The sequence below is a fragment of the Carlito syrichta genome, unplaced genomic scaffold, assembly GCF_000164805.1.
Source record: "Carlito syrichta isolate Samal-C Ts95f unplaced genomic scaffold, Tarsius_syrichta-2.0.1 Scaffold305546, whole genome shotgun sequence".
Taxonomy (NCBI): domain Eukaryota; kingdom Metazoa; phylum Chordata; class Mammalia; order Primates; family Tarsiidae; genus Carlito; species Carlito syrichta.
The window spans coordinates 679,822-700,577 of record NW_007249642.1 but is presented as its reverse complement, the minus strand read 5'-3'; the positions used below and the strand labels follow the sequence as shown (position 1 = coordinate 700,577).

General features: G+C 35.2%; 1 protein-coding gene across 12 annotated transcripts in view; it reads right to left on the bottom strand.

Moving 5' to 3' along the window:
* Positions 1-20,756, bottom strand: part of FAM135A (family with sequence similarity 135 member A) — a 124,841-nt gene that overhangs the window by 39,816 nt on the left and 64,269 nt on the right. For 6 of the 12 annotated variants that reach the window (XM_021714257.1, XM_021714263.1, XM_021714268.1 and 3 more), the window contains 4 exons: positions 16,066-16,192; positions 15,258-15,411; positions 11,447-11,524; positions 7,032-7,081 (listed from right to left, as the gene is read on the bottom strand). In XM_021714257.1, coding sequence (XP_021569932.1) covers positions 7,032-7,081; positions 11,447-11,524; positions 15,258-15,411; positions 16,066-16,192 — 409 coding nt within the window. The remainder of the gene's footprint in view (positions 1-7,031; positions 7,082-11,446; positions 11,525-15,257; positions 15,412-16,065; positions 16,193-20,756) is intronic. The other 6 variants (XM_021714261.1, XM_021714267.1, XM_021714265.1 and 3 more) reach the window with 1 other exon arrangement.

The following is a 20,756-nucleotide window of genomic DNA, read 5'->3' as shown; positions in this document are numbered from 1 at the left end:
TTTTTTTTATTTATTGTAGAGATGAGGTCTCACCAAGTTGCCTAGGCGGGTCTCGAACTTGTGAACTCAGGCAATTCACTCACCTCAGCCTCCCAAGGCGCAAGATTACAGGCTGAGCCACCGAGCCCAGCTAATAAATTCTTAAAATAAGATGCTTTCCCCCTAATCCACTAAGTGTAACATCTCAGAAATTACTGAGATACTTTATGAAGTACTCCTTTTCCCTCACTGCTATGTTCTTAGGTTCTACTCTGTGTGTGGATAATCCTTTTTACAAAATTGTTGAACACTTATTTTTTTCTTTTCTAATAATTCATTCATTCACTATTTATTGAACATATCTTAAATGCAAGGCCTACATTCTATAGATAATGTGATGAGCTCACAGTATAGTGAGGAGAGAAAGCAAGTAAATAAACTATTATGCCGGGCTCGGTGGCTCAGCCTGTAATCCCGCGCCTTTGGGAGGCTGAGGTGAGTGGATTGCCTGAGCACGCGGGTTCGAGACCCGCCTGGGCAGCGAGACCTCATCTCTACAATAAAAATCAAAAAATCAGCCGGGCGTGGTAGCGCATGTCTGTAATTCCGGCTACTCGGAAGGCTGAGGCGGAAGGATCGCCGGAGCCTAGCAGGCGAGGCTGCAGTGGCCGGGAGCGGCCACTGCACTCCAGTCTGGGTGACCGAGTGAGACTCCAACTCAAAAAAATAAAATAAATAAATAAATACATAAACTGTTATATTTTGTGTGTTCCAATATTAGTATTACATTATCCCTTTTATTTAAATATTCTAAGCTGATCATAAAAGAGTACTAAATTGTACTATGACATGCAGAATCTTCTGAAATGCAATTTGGCTTTATTTCTTATCTTCTTTCCTTCTCTCTTTTTTTTGGGGTACTCGGGGTCTTACTCTGTTGTCTAGGCTGGAGTGTAGTGGTATGATCAAAGCTCACTGCAGCCTCAACCTCTTGGGTTCAGGCAACCCTCCCACCTTAGCCTTCAGAGTAGGTGGACTACAAGCAGGTGCTACCACATCCAACTAATTTTTTTATTTTTGGTATTCAGTTTGTCTCGCTATGTTGCCCAGTCTGGTCTCGAACTCCTGGGTGCAAGTAGTCTTCCCGCTTTGGTTTTCTAAAGTGCTGGGATTATAGGCATGAGTCACTATGCCTGGTCCAACTAGTCTTCTTGAATTGACAAAATAAGGATTTTAAAACAGAGAATAAAAGACTATAAATCAGAATGACTGCTCCTCTTTAGGCAAGTACTTTTATTAGGAGGTCATGACATTATGAGGATGTGACTTTAATTCACTGAGGCTGCTGTTGGTTTTCAGGTAATATTTTGTTGCAAGAATTTGGCTCCCTGTTACTATTTACACTAACAAATCGACCTTAGGTATAAAATGGATGCTGACTTCATTTTCCTGTCCTGAAGAAGGTGGGTGCTGACAGTGAAAGCCCCTTCTGTGGTTTCAATGACCATCTAAACAGCAGCCAACGACTGTGAACTCTGAATCTCAGAATCACAGCTCTCTCCTGGGCTCCAAACCCAATACCTATAATTGTACTATTGATGGTTCCACCCTCTCTTTCCTAAAAAAAAAACAACAATAAAAACCAAACTATTTTAAATGTCTATTTACATCTATTTATATGTTAAATAGGAATATGTTAATATTAATATGCTAACATATTTCATATATTAAAATTTAACATATACTAAATACTTTAAATACATATTTAGTAACATAGTAAATATGTTAAATATCTATCTTCAAAGACTGCTTATCACATATGATATTGCTACTTTCTGTTTATTTCTACTTCTTTTTAAAGTTGGAAATTCAGAAGATTTTTCTTCCTCCACCCAAATCAAGCCTCTATTTATGTATTCTAACTCAGAAAAGACACAAAACAAAAATTCAGCAAAATTAGGAAGAAGGGAAAGGATCATATCCTACTTATTGTGTAACTCTAGTTACTGGTACACACGGGTTCTAGTAACTCAATAAATATTCATTGAATTAACAAATGAGAAATTACAGACTTCAGATAAGAACAAAGTCTCCAGAATTTATAAAAGTTTACATGTGTACAAAATTTATAGAACTGTCTACATTTTTATAAAAAGTGCTCCCAGAATGTATGGAAAATATTTACAAATTCCAGAATCCTGACGTGGAAGCGAATAGAGTCAACATGCAATGAATAAGAACTCACTGTCATATGATGAATACATGTATGTTTTGTCCTAGGAAATGGTTTTACAAAGGTATTAGAAATAATATTTAAACTCTGGTGTGCCCATGTGGCTCTTTGAGCTATCTATGGCCACCATGTTCCTTGGGTATGGCTACCTCCCCTACCTTGGGGAAGTAAATCAATCTCTCTGTCTCTCTTTCTCTCTCTAATTTGCTTTCTAAATAAACCGTATTTTCCAATCTAAAAGAATAAACAAAGAAATAAAGCTAACAAGTTGTTCATGTCTTGCTTAAGAAGATACAGATTAAAATGTATGCTAAAATAAGCTGAAACCTGCAGTATTCCTATCTCAAGGATTGTTTTAATGGAATTTAGAAATAAAGAGTTGAATAAACATTTGAGAGTAATTAAATAGCACTATGTAAGGTAAGAAACACCATACCCAGTATAGTCTATAAACAAGCAGAAAAAGTTTTCTTGGCCTTACCACTGGCTAAATAAAGTACACAACTTTCCTTTTTCTTTTCTTCCTGAGAGCAAGGTTATCTAGATAGATATCTAGTAGTTATTAATTTCATTTCTTAGGAATCATGGTACCAAGATTATAAGAAAGAAGGCTTTAGAATTTTCATCATTGGAAAAGCATCCCTCCAAGTATTACTCCTCTGGTTTACATGAGGGTCTACATTACTCCTCTGGTTTACGTAAAAGTCTCTGGCAATAAATCTCAAAGTAAATAAAATTCATTTTTATGTTTAAGAAGGAAATTAGAGTTGAGTTTGACACACACACACAAACATATATACTGTTTTTTTAGGAGATGAGGTCTCACTCTGTCTCCCAGGCTGGAGTGTGGTGGCTCTATCACAGTTCACTGCAGCCTTGAACTCTAAACTCCTGGCTCAGGAAATCTGAGTAACTGGGGACTACAGTCATGGTACCACCACGCACAGCTACATTTGTGCATTTTTCAAATCAAATTCATTATCCTGTCTTATATGGATACTTTTACATAACATTTACTGATGTTAGATTACAAATATTGCTTACTCTAATAAACTTAGAAATGAAGGAAAGCAAAAAAAGGAGGAAATAAAAGCTTGTTTTAGTTTACAGGCTTCATATTGTTTTCCAGTTATAAACATACAGCAAAAGCTAAAATCATATAGTTTTATGCCATTTTCACGAAATAACACAACAGGAGCATTTTCAGCATACATTTGTTAAAAGCATTGTTTTTAAAGTTGTATAACTTTTATAGATGACAAATAATCTGCTTAACCATTCTACTGTTGAGTATTTATTTAGGTTAACATTTTTACATTATAATTCTTTTTTTTTTTTGAGTTGGAGTCTCACTGTCACCCAGACTGGAGTGCAGTGGCCGCTCCTGGCCACCGCAGCCTTGACCTGCTGGGCTCCGGCGATCCTTCCGCTTCAGCCTTCCAAGTAGCTGGAACTATAGGTGTGTGCTACCATGCCTGGCTGATTTTTTAAAATTTTTATTGTAGAGATGAGGTCGCCAAGTTGCCCAGACGGGTCTCGAACCCGCGGGCTACATTATAATTCTTCACACGAATATCTGGTTATGTGTTTGGTATAGACTGAGGAGGGATAATCTTTTGGGCTTTTGGATACATACCACTCACCTACTATCTGAAAACATCAACATTATGAGAATCTGTACCTCACCAGAGCATTACGTTATTTTTTAAAAACCACAATCAATAGGTTAAAAATGGTGTCGAAATATTTGAATTTTTTGCCTTGATAATTAATGAGACTGAATCTTTTCCATATATTTATTAAACTTTTTTGTAATTGGGTGACTATTCTATACTAATATGAAAAGTGGTGACTATATATTTTTTTATTGGTTTGTAAGCGCTCTTTCAGTATTGTCAATGCATCTTTTGTTCTATCTGTTGTCAAAATCGACCCTAGATTGTTGATGTTTAATTCCATTTACTCTTTAATTTTTTTTTTTAATAGAGATGCTGTGTTGCCCAGGCTGGTCTCAAACTCCTGGGTACAAACAATCCTCTTGCCTTGGGCTCCCAAAGTGCTGGATTCACAGGCATGAGACACTGCGCCCAGCCTATATACTAAAGTTTAAATGTGTACCTAAAAAAATGTATTAGCAATACAGGAATACATATGTGTCATTTAAAAAAATTTAATACAGATGCAAATAAAGAATAAAAGGCCCCCTTCACAATCTTTATCCTTGAGCCACATTTTCTGTATTACTGTTAACACCTTGGAATATACCTATCTTTTCAAATAGTTTATATGTGATAACATAAACACAATCAAATACATATGTAGCTTTTTCTTTTTTTAACATACTATATAACACCATCTTATGCAACTTTCTTCAACTTATTTTTTTCCGTTAATATATCTTGAAGAGTCTTCACCAAGAAAACAGCACCTGACATCATGGATCAATAAGTATTTCTTGAATTAAATAATCCACGACAATGGATAGACATCCAACTAATGCTTTTAAATGGCTATATGGGAGTTTATAATAATGTTGCAATTCTTTATATTCATGTATGAGTATTTTTGCAGAATAGATTATTAAATAAATACTGCTATGAGGAGTTAATGTGCATTTAATAAATGGTTTAAAAATTGATTGATGGACTAACTTTTAAAAAATCCTAACAGTTTATACCATCACCAGCCTATACAGATACTAGTTTCCCTATACTCTTACCAACAAAAAAAGAGATAAAAGGTGGCACTTCCATTTTTGCAAGTTTCATGAGCAAAAAGCTCTCTTTATTGTTAAACTCTGCATTCCCTGGTTTTCAGTAAGAATGCATACCACTTCAGCTGCTAACTTGTTCAGCTAAGAACTGCCTATTTGTCCTGGCTTCTGTGTGTCCCCTTAAGGGTGTTGTTCGGAAACTGATACATGCCTTATAAATTGTGAGCATTAATCCATTCTTTTCAGTCTATTGCTTGCTTCCAACTTTATGTATACTTTATTTATTTATAGAATATTTTGTTATTAAAAAGTTTCAAATAATATTTTGTTCTTTAGTGTTTTTTGAATCTTTTTTTCAACTTATCTGAAGTAGTCACTTCAAATCTCAAGATTAGATTGCTTATATTTACACTTATATGTAATTCTTTCCATCCTAATTTTTTTGACATTTAACTCTTGAATCCATTTAGAATTGCTTCTGTAGCATAGCACGAAAATCTAAGTTTACGACATCATTTATAAACCATGGTATTCTTGATATTTTTATCATATACTAAGTTATTAAATATATGGGTAACTATTTTAGTGCTATTTAGTTCCTCTGACTTGTCTTCTATTCTTTTAGAGACTCCCAACCTAGTTTCATCATTGTTGTTTTATACATGTTTTAGTGTCTAATTGGGCATGTCCTTCTACAGTTACATTATTCTTTAATTATATTATTTTAAAATGTTTTTCTTAACCATTCTTATAATTCTTGAAATGATTTTTAAAGTAAGTTTAAAATTCCCAGTGGGAGTTTAATTTGGATTCATTAGAATTATTCACTTGAGAAAAATTTGGTAAATTTCAGTTATCTTTCTGTACTATATGCATTTATTGAATTTAATAGCTCAGTGAAATACTAGATTTTTTCATATTAATCACACAAACCTTAAGATTGTTGCTAAGTGATAAATGTTCTTTTGAGCAACTATTAGCGATTTTAACAAATTTAAAACATTAGTGATCTTATTTGAACTGTGGAGAAAACCTCTAGCATGGTTTTCAGGTATATGTGTGATTCCATATATATAGTCAAATACACACATAGCTTATACACAAAATTACTTATGTATCCTGCATATGTATAACTGTCTAAGGAGATGGTAAATATCTTTTTCAAAGGGGTCTACTTCATGTTCAAATTTATATACAAATATACAATCAAAATCAAATACATATTTTCATTTGATTCATGCCTGATTTCTTTCATTAATGTAGCTGACCAAGAGTGAATACGCAGCAAACTTAAAACAGTCAAAACACTTTGTTTCTTAGCAGAAAGAAAGAAAGAAAGAAAGAAAGAAAGAAAGAAAGAAAGAAAGAAAGAAAGAAAACCTACTCATTTTAATTGCAAGAGTGAATTGAAAAAATGGTCTGAGACATAAACTGATTTGTGGAAATAAAACAAATTTTCATTTTTAAACAATATCATTCTACAAACCTATACAAGTCGAAGTGATTTTTAAAAATTTGTGCCAGGTGCAGTGGCTCATGCCTATAACCTCAGCACTTTGGGAGGTAGAGATGAGAGGACTGCCTGAGGCCAGGAGTTCAAGACCAGCCCGGGCAACTTGGTGAGACTTCGTCTCTATAATAAATAAAAAAATTAGCTAGGCATGGTAGCATGCACCTGTAATTCCAGCTACTTGAAAGCCTGAGGTGGAAGGATCACCTAAGCCCAGCAGGTCAAGGGTACAGTAGTCACTGTATGCCAGCCTGGATGACACAGTGAGGTTCATTCTCAAAAAAAATTAATAAAAAAAAGGTTTGTCCAGAAATTCTTTGAGTGAACTAATAGAATATGATGTACACTTTTGATCAGTAGTCTTTGCTATTTTATTTATATGCAGAATAATATACTTTTTAAAATATAACTTCATGCTGAAGTCAAATGTATTTTGATCAATTAGGTTGTATCTTTACCATAATGAACCATTTTACCGTTACATTTTAGGAAAGATAAATGGTCAGTTAATTAAGTTTTCACAGACAAAATATTTAGAAAAGAAATCAGAAGCCACTCAAATAAGTTCATAATGTGAATTTTAAAAATCCAAGTACCTTAACTTCTTCACATAGTTCAGTAAGTCGAGCTTCTACATCCATTTCCTCTGGAAGGAGTAAAGAGTAATTAGAGGAAATATTTTAATGTCAGATCTAAAAATGATTTTTGAAACTATATAAATAAATTAAATTCCCTTTAAAGAACCAGATGGAAGAGAAATATCCGTACTATAGTTAAAGAAATAAATGCCAGTATATTTGCATAAATACAATAATTATATAGGTAATGTGATTATAATTTTATGTTCTGATTATTAAACAGTGTGTTTCAGGTTTCACAAGAGTTAACACTGTCAAAGGAATACCAACTATATACATGAAGTAACTTGCACAGCCATGTCACAGGAAAGACCAAATATACAATCAGGCTTTACCACTGTTCATATTTTGTAATTTCCAGTGAAGTTTAATATTTTATATTATGTGTACATGTGCTTTGCTGTTTTACAAAAGTTATTTCTAAAAAGTTCAAGAGAAATTAATTCTTATAACTGAACATATTTAAAAATACCTGGAGCTATTTAAAGTCAAAATCATTTCCAATAAAAAGTTCCTAATTAAGTTTAATAAATCTAGTTTTCTATAAGATACTCTTAAACTGAAGCAGATATTTGCTAGAAGCAGATATTTGCCGCACAACTCTGATTTATTTAATCTATGCTATAATCATCTATAAAGAAGGCTATACAGACTTACAATCAAAATGGTAATATTTACAAGGGAATACAGAAACTAACAAGGAGAAATTACACTAAGGCCTGAAATATTATCTTTAGATACACTTAATTTTTGACCAGAAATCCAACTGAGTTCTCTTCGAAGAACTCTAATCCCATTACCTTTTGTGAGAGTTTGACTGATCCTTCTTACACAAGGCAAGAATACATGACATACCTGGATTCACTCATTACCTCAGTATCTTATGAGATAAACTAAATGTTTACTACACAATAAAAAGAATGATAACGATTCAAATCTGAGAAAATAAGCAGTTATGATTATGTGGTAAACAAGCAATAATGTGAACAACAAATACTCTATTGATAACTAAAACCAGTAGAATACACACATATATTTATTTTGTAATTCACAAAATATACAAATAAAATGTTTTTTAGATACTGATCTATACCACAAAATAGAGCAATAATTTGGTCAGCTCACTGATAACTAGAGAAAACTGCTAAGATTTCACAGGTCATTTCACTGCAGAATTAACCAGCGGCTTCTAATATTAGCTTTTTCATAACTAAAAAAAAAAAAAAAAAATCAGCAAAAGATCCTTCACTGAAATCACAACTTCCATAGGCAATATCTGTTTTCACATTACTCATATCTTTTCCTGTGATAGAAAAAAAATCAGTAAAATTACTTCTCAATTTATAAAAGAAAATAGATTATTATAGAGTCTGGATACATTTTTATAATGTTTATATAGCAGAGCCTAAACGCATAAACTGGTACATCTGTATATGGCTAGTGAGAACTACATCACTGCAAAAGACAGCTTAAAGAATGTGTAAGAGCAGATTTTACCTTTAGAATATCAGAACTGAAATGATTTCAAAACCACTTAGAATTTTTAACAGAATTTAAATTTCTATTTATTTTTTCTTTTAAAGTGACAGACAGTTGATCACACACAGGTTTGAACTGCACAGGTCCACTTATATGCAAAATTTTTCAAGAAATATACTAGAAATGTTTTTGGAAATTTGCAACAATTTGAAAAAAACTGTAAACTGCATGGTCTAGAAATATAGAAAAAACAAAGTTAGATATGTCATGAAATGCATAAAATACATGTAGATGCTAGTCATTTAATGTGTGCATCAACTGTTTATGTTACAGGTAAGGCTTCCTGTGAACGGTAGGCTATTAGCAATTTGGTTTTGGGGGAGTCAAAAGATATATGTAGATATTTGACTGTGTGGGGGTAAGCAACCCAATCTCTGTGTAGTTCAAGTGCATACTGTATGCCCATTGATAGAATTTTACAGAAATGTATAAATGTAATCATTATCTTATATAAATTCTTTTGGAAGGGATTAGCTCTTTCTGCTAGTCTAAACCTAGAATACATTCTTCCATGTTTTTCAAATATACATATACATAAATTAGTTTTGGAGTCACAGATGTACAAAAATGGCACTGTATTTACAGACTTTCCTGCATTTTGCTTTTTTCTCTCAGCAGTACTCTGTGGAAGTCTGACATTCAGAGTTAAAGCATTTTTTTGTTTTGTTTTGAGTTGGAGTCTCACTCCTTCGCTCAGGCTGGAGTGCCATGGCACAAACGCTCACGGCCACCGCAGCCTCGACCTGCTGGGTTCCGGCGAGCCTTCCGCCTCAGCCTTCCAAGTAGCTGGAACTACAGGCGCGCGCTACCACGCCCAGCTAATTTTTGATTTATTGTAGAGATGAGGTCTCGCCAAGTTACCTAGGCGGGTCTTGAACCCACGGGCTCAGGCAATCCACTCACCTTGGCCTCCCAAAGTGCTGGGATTACAGGCTGAGCCACCGTGCCCGACCAGCATTTTTTTTAATGGCGACATAACAGTCGTTGATGTGGGTGCATCATGACCTCTTTCCTAGTCCACTGAATGCCCAAATGATTTTTTTAAATGCTATTTTACCTCTAAGAACTATACTGCAATAAACATGCTTCTATCTATATATTTACATGCCAGTATATTATTTCTGTAATACAAGTTAACAGAAATGGGGTTGCTAGGTCAAAGGGTTCATGTTATCTTACAATTATTTCTAAATCTATCTGCTCATTCATCTACCCGCTCACTATATACATATTTATTATATAGCTCAGAAAATGTCAGTACAATGCTAGGTTTAAGCTATCTCAGTAAAAGTGTTATTTAACTCATCTCATTCTATTTTTGCTTTGAATCAAGCCTTTTCCCATCTAACCAAGATCTGGCTCTTTCTTTCCACAGGTTTTATTGATCTTAAGCAGCATTCCATGAAACTCATCAGAGTGCTCATCAGAACTGACAGGCTGGCAATATAATTGTTTAAATTAGAAGTAAATGCTAATCACTAAAAAAAAAAAAAAGCTAAAATGTGTCACAAATGACCACAATTTAATACTATAAATTATTTAATTTTATAGTAACTTTTATATGAGACTAAAACATTATTACCCAAAAAGAATAACCCATCAGTTTTCAACCTTTTTCTCTCTTCCTGACAAAAGAATCAGTTTCTTGTAATAGCCATATTGAAAACCAACAAAACTCTAATACTTAAATATTTTTGAATTAGTTTTCATCTCAGAAATGTTGAAAAAAATTTTGGGCTATTTCTGTTTGTTTCTTATTCTCTTCTATTTTTCTTATGAAAATTGAGAAATAAGTATTGTGATTTTATTTGATTTTTTGATTTCTATAGCTTTTCATAATTTTTCTTTTTCTTTTTTTTTTTTGAGTTGGAGTCTCATTCCTTCACCCAGGCTGGAGTGCAGTGGCACACACGCTCACAGCCATCCCAGTGTCGACTTTCTGTGCTCCAACGATCTTTCTGCCTCAGCCTTCTGAGTAGTGGGAACTACAGACACGTGTTACCATGCCCAGTTATTTTTTATTTTATTGTAGAGACAAGGTCTCACCAAGTTGCCCCAGCTGGTCTTGAACTCGTGGACTCAGGCAATCCACTTGCCTTGGCCTCCCAAAGTGCTGGGATTACAGGCTGAGCCACCGAGCCCGGTCATAATTTTTCAAAAATGTAATTGTAATGGTCTATTCAACATAAAGTAAAAACTTTCAATATACTAGAGAATGACTGTAAATTAAGCACCACTGCTATTCAAGAACAAAAGTCTAAAATATGTATGGAAATGTATAATAGAATAATGAGGTCAGAATATTTCTTTTACCGTGTTAATATATCTGGAGAGTGGTGATTTGATGTTATTTTCTTTTTATATTTAGAATAACAAAAAGTAGATACTGAGGATGTTTCTCTTCTCTATTTCTGCACTACATGAAACTAGTTTTAGTTTTAAAATCACATTTTCATTATGATTAGGCCTATCCAAAGATAGAATTACTTTGAGCAAATTTAAGGCAATATCATTAAAACAACAAATTCTGGCAATAAACATTGTCTTGAAAAAGTGCTCTTTGTGGAAACTCTAAAAGGAATATGGAAAAAACCAAAGAGATCTTCATATTTGTAATTTTCAGTTTTAATTTAAAACTTTAATATTACAAGTTAATTAAGAAATTAACCAAAACTTGTCTATAAACCAAACTGATTTTGAAAGCAAGTTCTTAAATAAGAGTGGAGAAAATATCATATATTAATAAGTATATGTTTATGAAATTTGATGCTAATTTAAAGTAAAATCTCATACTAATGAAAAGGGATGATTTACCCACCCTCTTTTGAACATACCTAGACAGGCGTCTGTGTGGGCTCGTGGTTGTTTTCTTCTGAGGAGACGCTCACATAGGAGCTGCATGCTGGCCTGAGCTAGTGGGGATGGGCACACAGTACTAGTTACCACACTCCTCTCAAAACAAGATTTACTAGAATCTTCCAACTTGTTAATAAGAGACTTAGTAAGGATCTGATAGTGCAGTTAGTTATTTAGTTTATTAGAATTACAAATGATGTACATTCAAGTTTATATTACTTTGTCTTTTTTGTTTAAATGTATGTGCATTTCATAATCCAATATTATTTTTATGTTTTAATTTCTTAGACTCAGAATTTTTGTGCTGGCAGGGATCTCAGAGATTAGCTAGACCAACTCCCAGTTGTTACAAGTGTAGATCCTGGGGTTCAGATAGGTCATGTAACTTGTCAAAACTTAGATTCCAGAACTCCGAATTCTCATTTTCAGTAATAGCTCCTTACACCAAACCAATATTTAACTATATGTCATCAGAAAATGTACATCATTCATCTGGGAAAAAAGAAAAAGACAAAAAAGTAGAAAGGAATTCAAGGTATTATTTTAAAAGAGGGAACAGGTTTTAGATAAATTTTTCAAAACATGGTAAAGTGTACTAATTTTAAATATGTGCTTATTTGAAAACTCAAAACAAGTGTTAAATAATAGGAGGAAATAAAATATATGATTTGATCAAGCACTACTTTATATCTACTTTTTAAAACTGGTGAATATAGTTTAGTTAATGGTACATTATGAGAATATTAGTGCCCACAATTTTACTTTGCTAGAATAAAAATGTTGATAAATCAGAATATGCAACAAATACTTTTATTTTTATAATTAATAGCATTTTAAAATGTTTTCCTAGAAGATACATTCAAGAATAAACCGAAATTTACAATAAAGAGAAAGAAAAACATAAATAGTAAAGTATTCCCAATATTTACTGCAGATGAATTTTGATTTTTAAAATCCCTAGGAAACTGTTATAAGCTTTGTACTGACACCTGTACTTTTTCAAGTAACAACAACAACTCTACTGTGCTATTTCAATCACTCATTCATTCAAGAAATGTACTTTGAGTAAATACATGTGTAAGGTACTAATAATTTTACTCTATTTCTATTATTTATTTACCTATAACTAAAGTCTAGGTTTGCTTTATAATTTTATTTTTGGCAAAATACTTTAAGAAATAAAGTTGACATTCATTTAGTAAATGACTCCTAAAATTAAATATAAGGGCTCTTTTATTATGATATTTTCTATATAACATCTACAAGCCCAAAATAATGTATATGATATAAACGCCGTCCCTACCTGACAGAAAACTGAAAATCTATAAACAAATGATGTATTATGCTAAAGTTAGACCAATAAATTAATAAAGTGTCAACACTGTCTAAGCTATTTGTAATAAATATTTAACTGTCTAAGCTATTTGCAATAAATAAATACAAATTTTTCAACTACTCATTATAAATTTTACTAATGAATACACTTTCTTTTAGAGAGAAATCTTTTTTCTAGGTTAAAGTGTGGTTCCATGTGCTTTTTCACTTGTACATATCACACATTAAATACATATGACACCATATGTAGGTGGACATCTGCACATGGGCATTTACAGGGCCATCTTGTGTACAAAAACCCTCAGGCCCATTTGCTGGGTGAGTCTCTCCTGCCTACCCCAAGGCTGAGCTGATTTCTTATTACTGCTGCTGTGAGAGGAGAGAGCAGAGGAGAGGTCCATTTCTTTAAGAAACCTCTCCTGTTCTTGGCACTCAGCACAGCACCCAACATGGAGAAGCCACAATGAGCCTGAGGAAACAAACCGGGCGAAAAGTATTACTCCTAGAGCTCCCGGGCACCCATACCTTCTGGAAGGCCTCCCCCTCCTTTCTGACAAATGCACACCTGCACCCCTTCAGTCTCCCCATCTTGCAAATGGAAAGCACTTGGTGTTTATGGACCCAAAGTGAGAAAGGGGCAGTAACAGTTCCAAACATGCCCTCATAAGCAGGAGAAGGCCTCCCTGTAGTCTACTGCTGTATTCCACACTGAAGCCATCATACATTTTCTTGCAGAAATACCATAATAACACATGGCCTAGTTTTACATCACTACTTTTCATAATCCTACTTTTCAGGCACATGATATTGTCCTTAATTAATGTTATGGTATAATAGTTTTATGGTCTGGTCATTAAACTGAATCAAAATTTGTAATATAATTATCCTACAAAAATGTTGTTGCGTTCCAAACCACCAATTAAAACATTAAAAACATAACTTCCATTATTTGAGGATAAAGAACAGTCTAAATTAGCTCTATTCTAGAAATGATGATTTCATTTTCAAAGAAAACATTTTTAAAAAATTACACTTGAGGTTGTAGTCTCCTATAGAATTTTCCTGAGGGACTTTTACTAACATAAAAAGTCTAAGTAAAACTTATTTTGACAATCCCAATAACTGATCTCTGTGAAATGATATATGTAAAAAGCACTTTTCAATTCATGAAATAGTAAGAGAAAATAGAGGATGTTTTGGAGAATAAGGATCAGAAGATTATTTTTTCAATACTACCTTTGTTTTTTTGAGAAAAAATACATTATTTAAAAAATGCATTTTCCTGCTGCTTGTGTATCTGTGCTTAATTCATATACTGAATCAAGTAGTCTCAGCAGTCAACGTAGTGAGACCTGTTGAGAGAGCATGAACTGACCCAGCTGAGTAACATTAACCAAAGCCACTGAAGGAGCTGCTGACAGGCACGGCATGACAGCCCACATTCTCCCACAGCTGAACTTAAGTGGGGTACAAATCCTTACACATTCTTGTAATTCTTTTGTAAACCAAAACAAGTTTTAAAATAGTCTAGCTTGTCTCAAACCCAAGAAATATTTCTAATAACAGTGACTACTTGAGAGAGTGCATCAATATTGTTAGAAGACTGAGATTTTGAGGAACAAAAATAAACAAAAAATAATGATTAAGTAAATTTTTAAAAATCAATTCATGATTTATTCAAATATATAATGATAAAAATAATTTATTCTGACAAAATAACTGAAACGTGCTTTTTATGACAAGCTAGTAGCTGATATTTAAAAATAAAAGCTTATAAAACTGACATTAAAAGTCTGAATAAAAACTTTTTTTGCCAATCCCAATGATTGCTCCTCTGTGAAATGATAAATGTAAAAGCAATTTGCAAACTACAAACAGTACACAAAATCAAGGCGACATCATTTTTTACTATGTACTACAACATGTATACAGATATTCCTTTTGGATTAAACATGAAGTTTGATTTTTTTAAACAATTTAAATAATTTTCAAAATGTTAAAAAACTAATGTTATTGTTCCCTAAAGCTATATAAAAGGAAGAGATCTGAGATAACTTAAAACCAAATTTTATAAAAATGTCCCAAGTACCTGCTTAAACTGTAAGATATTTGAAAGTATGGATTTAATTTACCTTCCTATGACTGTAGATAACTACATTTGCTTGCTAGCATGCTTTTTTTAAGAGGAGTAGTATATTGACATTTTTAAAAAACTATGAAAAGATTCATTTCAAACAAAGTGCAAGAAGTTATTTCTCAACATTATAAAAAGCATATTTAAACTGCAAAAAGTGATTCTCAAGGTTGAAGAAGAAGAAATTGAGAGAGAAGTAAGTGAAGCACACAGATGTGCTAGTTCTAGGACAGAAAAGCTACAGCCAAGTTGACAATAGCAAATAAGGCTTTGAAGAGAATGACTGGGGCTGCCGGGCAGGCCTGGCCACTCTGACATACCCAGCTCCAGCTTCTGGCATGAGGGCAGCTCTTCCACCACAGTTGTGAAGTAGCTGTGCAAGCCCTTGAAGGCCAGCAGCAGTGTGGCACAGAGTGTAGAGTGGAAGCGGTAGGCGTGGTGCAGGAAGGCGTCAGCAACAACAAAGTTGCACCCCTAAACAGAAACAGAATTGGGGTACAGTATTAGAGCCCCCAAACCTTAGAATATGGCACTTGGAGCTTAGAAAAGAAGGGACAAACACCTAAGCATTTGCCAATTCCTGTTATTCCAAAATATATAAGAAATTAAGCAATATTTTAGAGAATTATTCATATAGGTAATGTAAAACATGAAATGCAACCCTGGTAATTTCAGTTACAGTGAACTTTTATAACCAAAGGATTAAATTATGACTTCTAATAACATGAGATTCATATTACATTTGGACCGATGCTCTGCTTTTCCTCTTATAATCTCTGTATTTGCACTACTCTAAACTCTGACACTTGTTCTTTAAAGGCTCTTCTGGAGTGATTCTTCCAGTTCTGTTAAGGGAGCAAGGTGTGACAGTAACAAGTTAAAAAGGAACTGGCTGTCAAAGATCTCTGTTCACCAAATCTGGCAAAATTTTGAAGTACTGGGTTAGTTTTCATTATAGATAACTGAAATCAAACAGTTAAGACCATATTTAATTAGATCTGTAAGTTCAAATAATTAATAAAAGAAATAATTAAAATAAATAAAAGAGATATCACACAGATAAAACAGTTACAAATTTCTTTTAAAACAAGAAGGAAAAGAAGATGTACAAACATATTCAGCTCTTACATCTGGTGATAACTGTTTTGTGTAGTTAATACCAAAGACCACGCTTTCGAGAGTAGGAATCACAGAATCCTTGTTTTGCACTGGTGCGTTTCTATTTAACCAGGTAGTCTTCACAGGGCGAGGGAAGCTGGAGAAAGAAGTATTACATTATTATTATTGTCCTACAGGTTATTGGAAGTAAGATAAATGTTACAAAAGAAAATTTCATAGGAATCGAAGAGCAAGAGTTTTGTAAGGTTATGAGTTCTAAAGTATTCTTAAAGTAATTTTTCCTTTAAAAATTTGAATAATTATGAAAAAGACAGAGTAAATCAATTTTTCTATAAGCAGAGAGCAGCCTTTGCTTAAATAATCAATTTGCTTTGCAAAAATAAAGTGTCTATATCCTAGTAAAGAAGGATGTCTCAAATAAATGATAAATTCCACTCACAACAATGTGTTTTTTAGAATTAAGTCATAAAAATTTTACATAAAAAAAGTCAAGTTTAAGCCGGGCTCGGTGGCTCAGCCTGTAATCCCGCACTTTGGGAGGCTGCGGTGAGTGGATTGCCTGAGCCCGTGGGTTCAAGACCCGCTTGGGCAACTTGGCGAGACCTCATCTCTACAATTAAAAAAAAAAAAATCAGCCGGGCGTGGTAGCACATGCCTGTAATTCCAGCTACTCGGAAGGCTGAGGCGGAAGGATGGCCGGAGCCCAGTAGGTCAAGGCTGCAGCGGCTGGAAGCGGCCACTGCATTCCAGTCTGGGCAACAGAGTGAGACTCCAACTCGAAAAAAAAGTCAAGTTTAGCCGGGCTTGGTGGCTCAGCCTGTAATCCTGCACCTTTGGGAGGCTGAGGTGAGTGGATTGCCTGAGCCCGCGGGTTTGAGACCCGTTTGGGTAACTTGGTGAGACCTCAACTCTACAATAAATAAAAAAAAAATTAGCTGGGCATGGTAGTGTGCGCCTGTAGTTCCAGCTACTTGGAAGGCTGAGGCGGAAGGATCACCAGAGCCCAGCGGGTGGAGGCTGCGGTGGCCGGGAGCAGCCACTGCACTCCAGTTTGGGCGACTGAGTGAGACTCCAATTCAAAAAATAAAAAAAATTTAAAAAGTCAAGTTTAAGAAATCGGTTACGTAAAAAACAAGCAAAGAAAGAAATCTGAAGCCACTTACTTTAAATAATTGATGCAATGTCTATAATTTGGCTAACTACAAAAACTGTCTTAAATAAAAATGTCACTTAAAAAATAATGTCATACATTACAAAGTTTCCAATGTGTTTAAAGGATAAAAATGTCCCCCCCTCCTAACACTGAGGCCAGATGAAGCCTCAACAAGAGGAATTCGGGCCTGACTCCTCCACCAGCAGCCTGCTTCCCTTGCCAGTCTTTCTTGCAGACAGAGCAGGGCAGGCCCAATGCTGCTCCCTGAAGGTCAAAGTCTGGAGCAAGAGAGGGCCTGTAAGCCAGGAGGCTGGTTAAGCACCACACCCAGCTGCCCAGTTGCCCTGTTTGCTCTTCCAGTTGCTGACCAGTCAACAGGCAATCCTCCTGGTTTCTGACTCTGGGATCAAACTGTCTTCTTCCCCCAAACGGACTCCAGGGGATGAGCTGCTCTTTTCCTACTGTCTCTGGTAATAGTTACTGCATTGTTAGGGAAGCACATGCTGAACTTTAGGACACTCTACTTCATCGGGGCTTCCAGAAGCAACAAAATACACGCTGAGTTCTAGGACACACTACCTTGTCTGGGCTTCCAGAAGCAACGAAGCACATGCTAACTCTAGGATACTCCACCTCATCAGGGCTTCCAGAAGCAGTGACACTCACTTTGAATTCTAGGACACTCCAACTCACCGAGGTTCCAGAAGCAATGAAGCACAAGCTGAACTCCAGGACACTCCAGCTCACTGGGGCTTCCAGAATCAACGAAGCACATGCTGGACTCTAGGACACTCCTACCTCATCAGGGCTTCCAGAAGCAATGAAGCACATGCTGAACTCTAGGACACTCAGCCTCATCAGGGTTTCCAGAAGCAAAGAAGCACACACTGAACTCTAGGACACTCTATTTCATCGAGGCTTCCAGAATCAACAAAGCACACACTGAACTCTAGGACACACTACCTCACTGGGATTTCCAGAAGCAACAAAGCACATGCTGAACTCTGGGACACTACCTCGTCAGGGCTTCCAGAAGCAACAAAGCACATTCTGAAATCTAGGACACCACCTTGTCAGGGCTTTCAGAAGCAAAGAAGCACACGCTGAACTCTGGACAGTTCACCTTGTCAGGGCATCCAGAAGCAACAAATCTCATGCTGAACTCTAGGACACTCTACCTCATTGGGCTACCAAAAGCAAAAATGCATATGCTGAACTCTAAGACACTATACCTTGTCTGGGATTCTAGTAGCAACAAACCACACTGCAAACTCGAGGACACTCCACCTCATCAGGTCTCCCTGAGGCAATGAAGCACACCGAACTCGAGGACACTACCTTATTGGGGCTTCCAGAAGCAATGAAGCACATGCTGAATTTTAGGACACTCCACCTTGTTGAAGCCTCCAGAAACAACAAATTCCATGCTAAACTTTACCTGGTCAGAGTTTCTAGAAGCAACAAAGCACATGCTGAACTCTAGGACACTCTGCCTGGTTGGTGCTTCCAGAAAATTGTGTTGGATTTCTATAAATACTGAGGGTATTCTATAAAATGACCTATTTAGTTTCTGATAAATCAGTTTACTATCATATCCCTTAAGCTTCATCCCTAATATCAGTTGTCAGCATCAGATTTGCATCAGAAATTGTAGTCAGTTCAGAAATAAATCACAAAAAGACTCCTAGATCTGATAAGTGACTTCAGTAAAGCCCAAAGATACAAAATAAGTGTTTAAAACTCAGTAGCATTTCTGTGTACCAACAACATTAAACCTGAGAACCAAATCTCCATTCACAATAGAAACTCATACACACACAGACACACACACACTCATACACACACAGACACACACACTCACGTACGCACATACACACACACAAACAAAACCTGGGAGTATGTTTAACCAAGGAGGTGAAAGATCTATATGAAAATGGCAAAATACTGCTGAATGAAATCAAAGACATCACCAACAAATTGAAAAACATTCCATGCTCATGGATTAAAAGAATCAATATCAAAATGTCCAATCTACAGATTCAGTGCAATCCCTATCAAATTACCAGTGTCATTTTTCACAGAGTTGGAAAAACAATTATTAGCTGGGCACAGTGGCTCAAGCCTGTAATCCCAACACAGTGGGAGGTATAGGTGAGAGAACTGCCTGAGCCTAGGGGTTCGAAACCAGCCTGGGCAATGTGTCAAGACCTCGTCTCTACAATAAACTAAAAAATTAGCCAGGTATGGTGGTGCAGGCCTGTAGTTCCAGCTATTTGGAAAGCTGAGGCAGAAGTATCACCTGAGCCCAGCAGGTTGAGACTGTGGTGGCCATGAACAGGTTACTGTACTCCAGCCTGGGTGACAGTGTGAGCTTCCAACTCAAAAAATAAAAATAATTTTAAAAATTAAATGATCAAAAATTTTAAAAAAGGAAAACAATTATTAAATTCATATGGAAATAAAAAAGAGCCTAAATAGCCAAGCAATCCTAAGCAAAAAGAAGCATTACATTGCTGGACTTCAAACTTTACTACAAGACTATAGTAGCCAAAACAGCATGGTACTGGTACAAAAACAAATAAACAGAACAATGAAACAGAATAGATAACCCAGAAGTAAAGTAACTCACCTACAACCATCTGATCTTCAACTAAGTTGACAAAAAAAAAGACTAGGAAGGAACACCCTATTCAATAAATGGTGCTGGGAAATTGGCTAGTCATGTGCAGAAGAATGAAGTCAGACCCCTTCCTCTCACCATATAAAAATTAACTCCAGATGGATTAAAGACTTAAATGTAGGAACTCAAGCTATAAAAATTCTTGAATAAAACCTATGAAACTTTTCTGGACATTGGCCTAAGCAATGAATTTATGTTCAAGTCCTCAAAAGCAAATGCAGCAAAACCAAAAATTGACAAATGAGATCTAATTAAACTAAAGAGCTTCAACACAGCAAAAGAAACTATCAGCAGAGTAAACAGAAAACCTATAGAAAGGGAGAAAATATTTACAAACCACACATCCAGCAAAGAATGAATATCCAAAATCAATAAGGAACTTAAATGAGTTTTTATGAATAAATAACCCCATAACAAAGGGGGCAAAGGATAAGAACAGATACTACTCAAAAGCAGACAGACAAGCAGCCAACAAACACATAAAAAAAACTCACCATTAATCACCAGAGAAATGCAAATTAAAACTATAATGAAATACCTGCTCACACCAGTCAGAACAGATATTATTAAAAAGTCAAAAAACAACAGATGTTGGTGAAACTGAGGAGTAAAGAGAATGCTTGTACACTGTTGGTGGGAATGTAAACTAGTTCAGCATCTGTGGAAATCAGTTTAGAGATTTCCAAAAGAACAAAAAATAGATTTACCACTCAACCCAGAAATCCCACTACAGGGTATATACCCAAGGAGCAAGACATCTGCTCTCACATGTTTATCACAGCACTACTTAAAATAGCAAAAACATGAAACCAACCTAGGTGCCTGTCAACGGTGGGTAGGATAAAGAACATGTGATACATGTACACC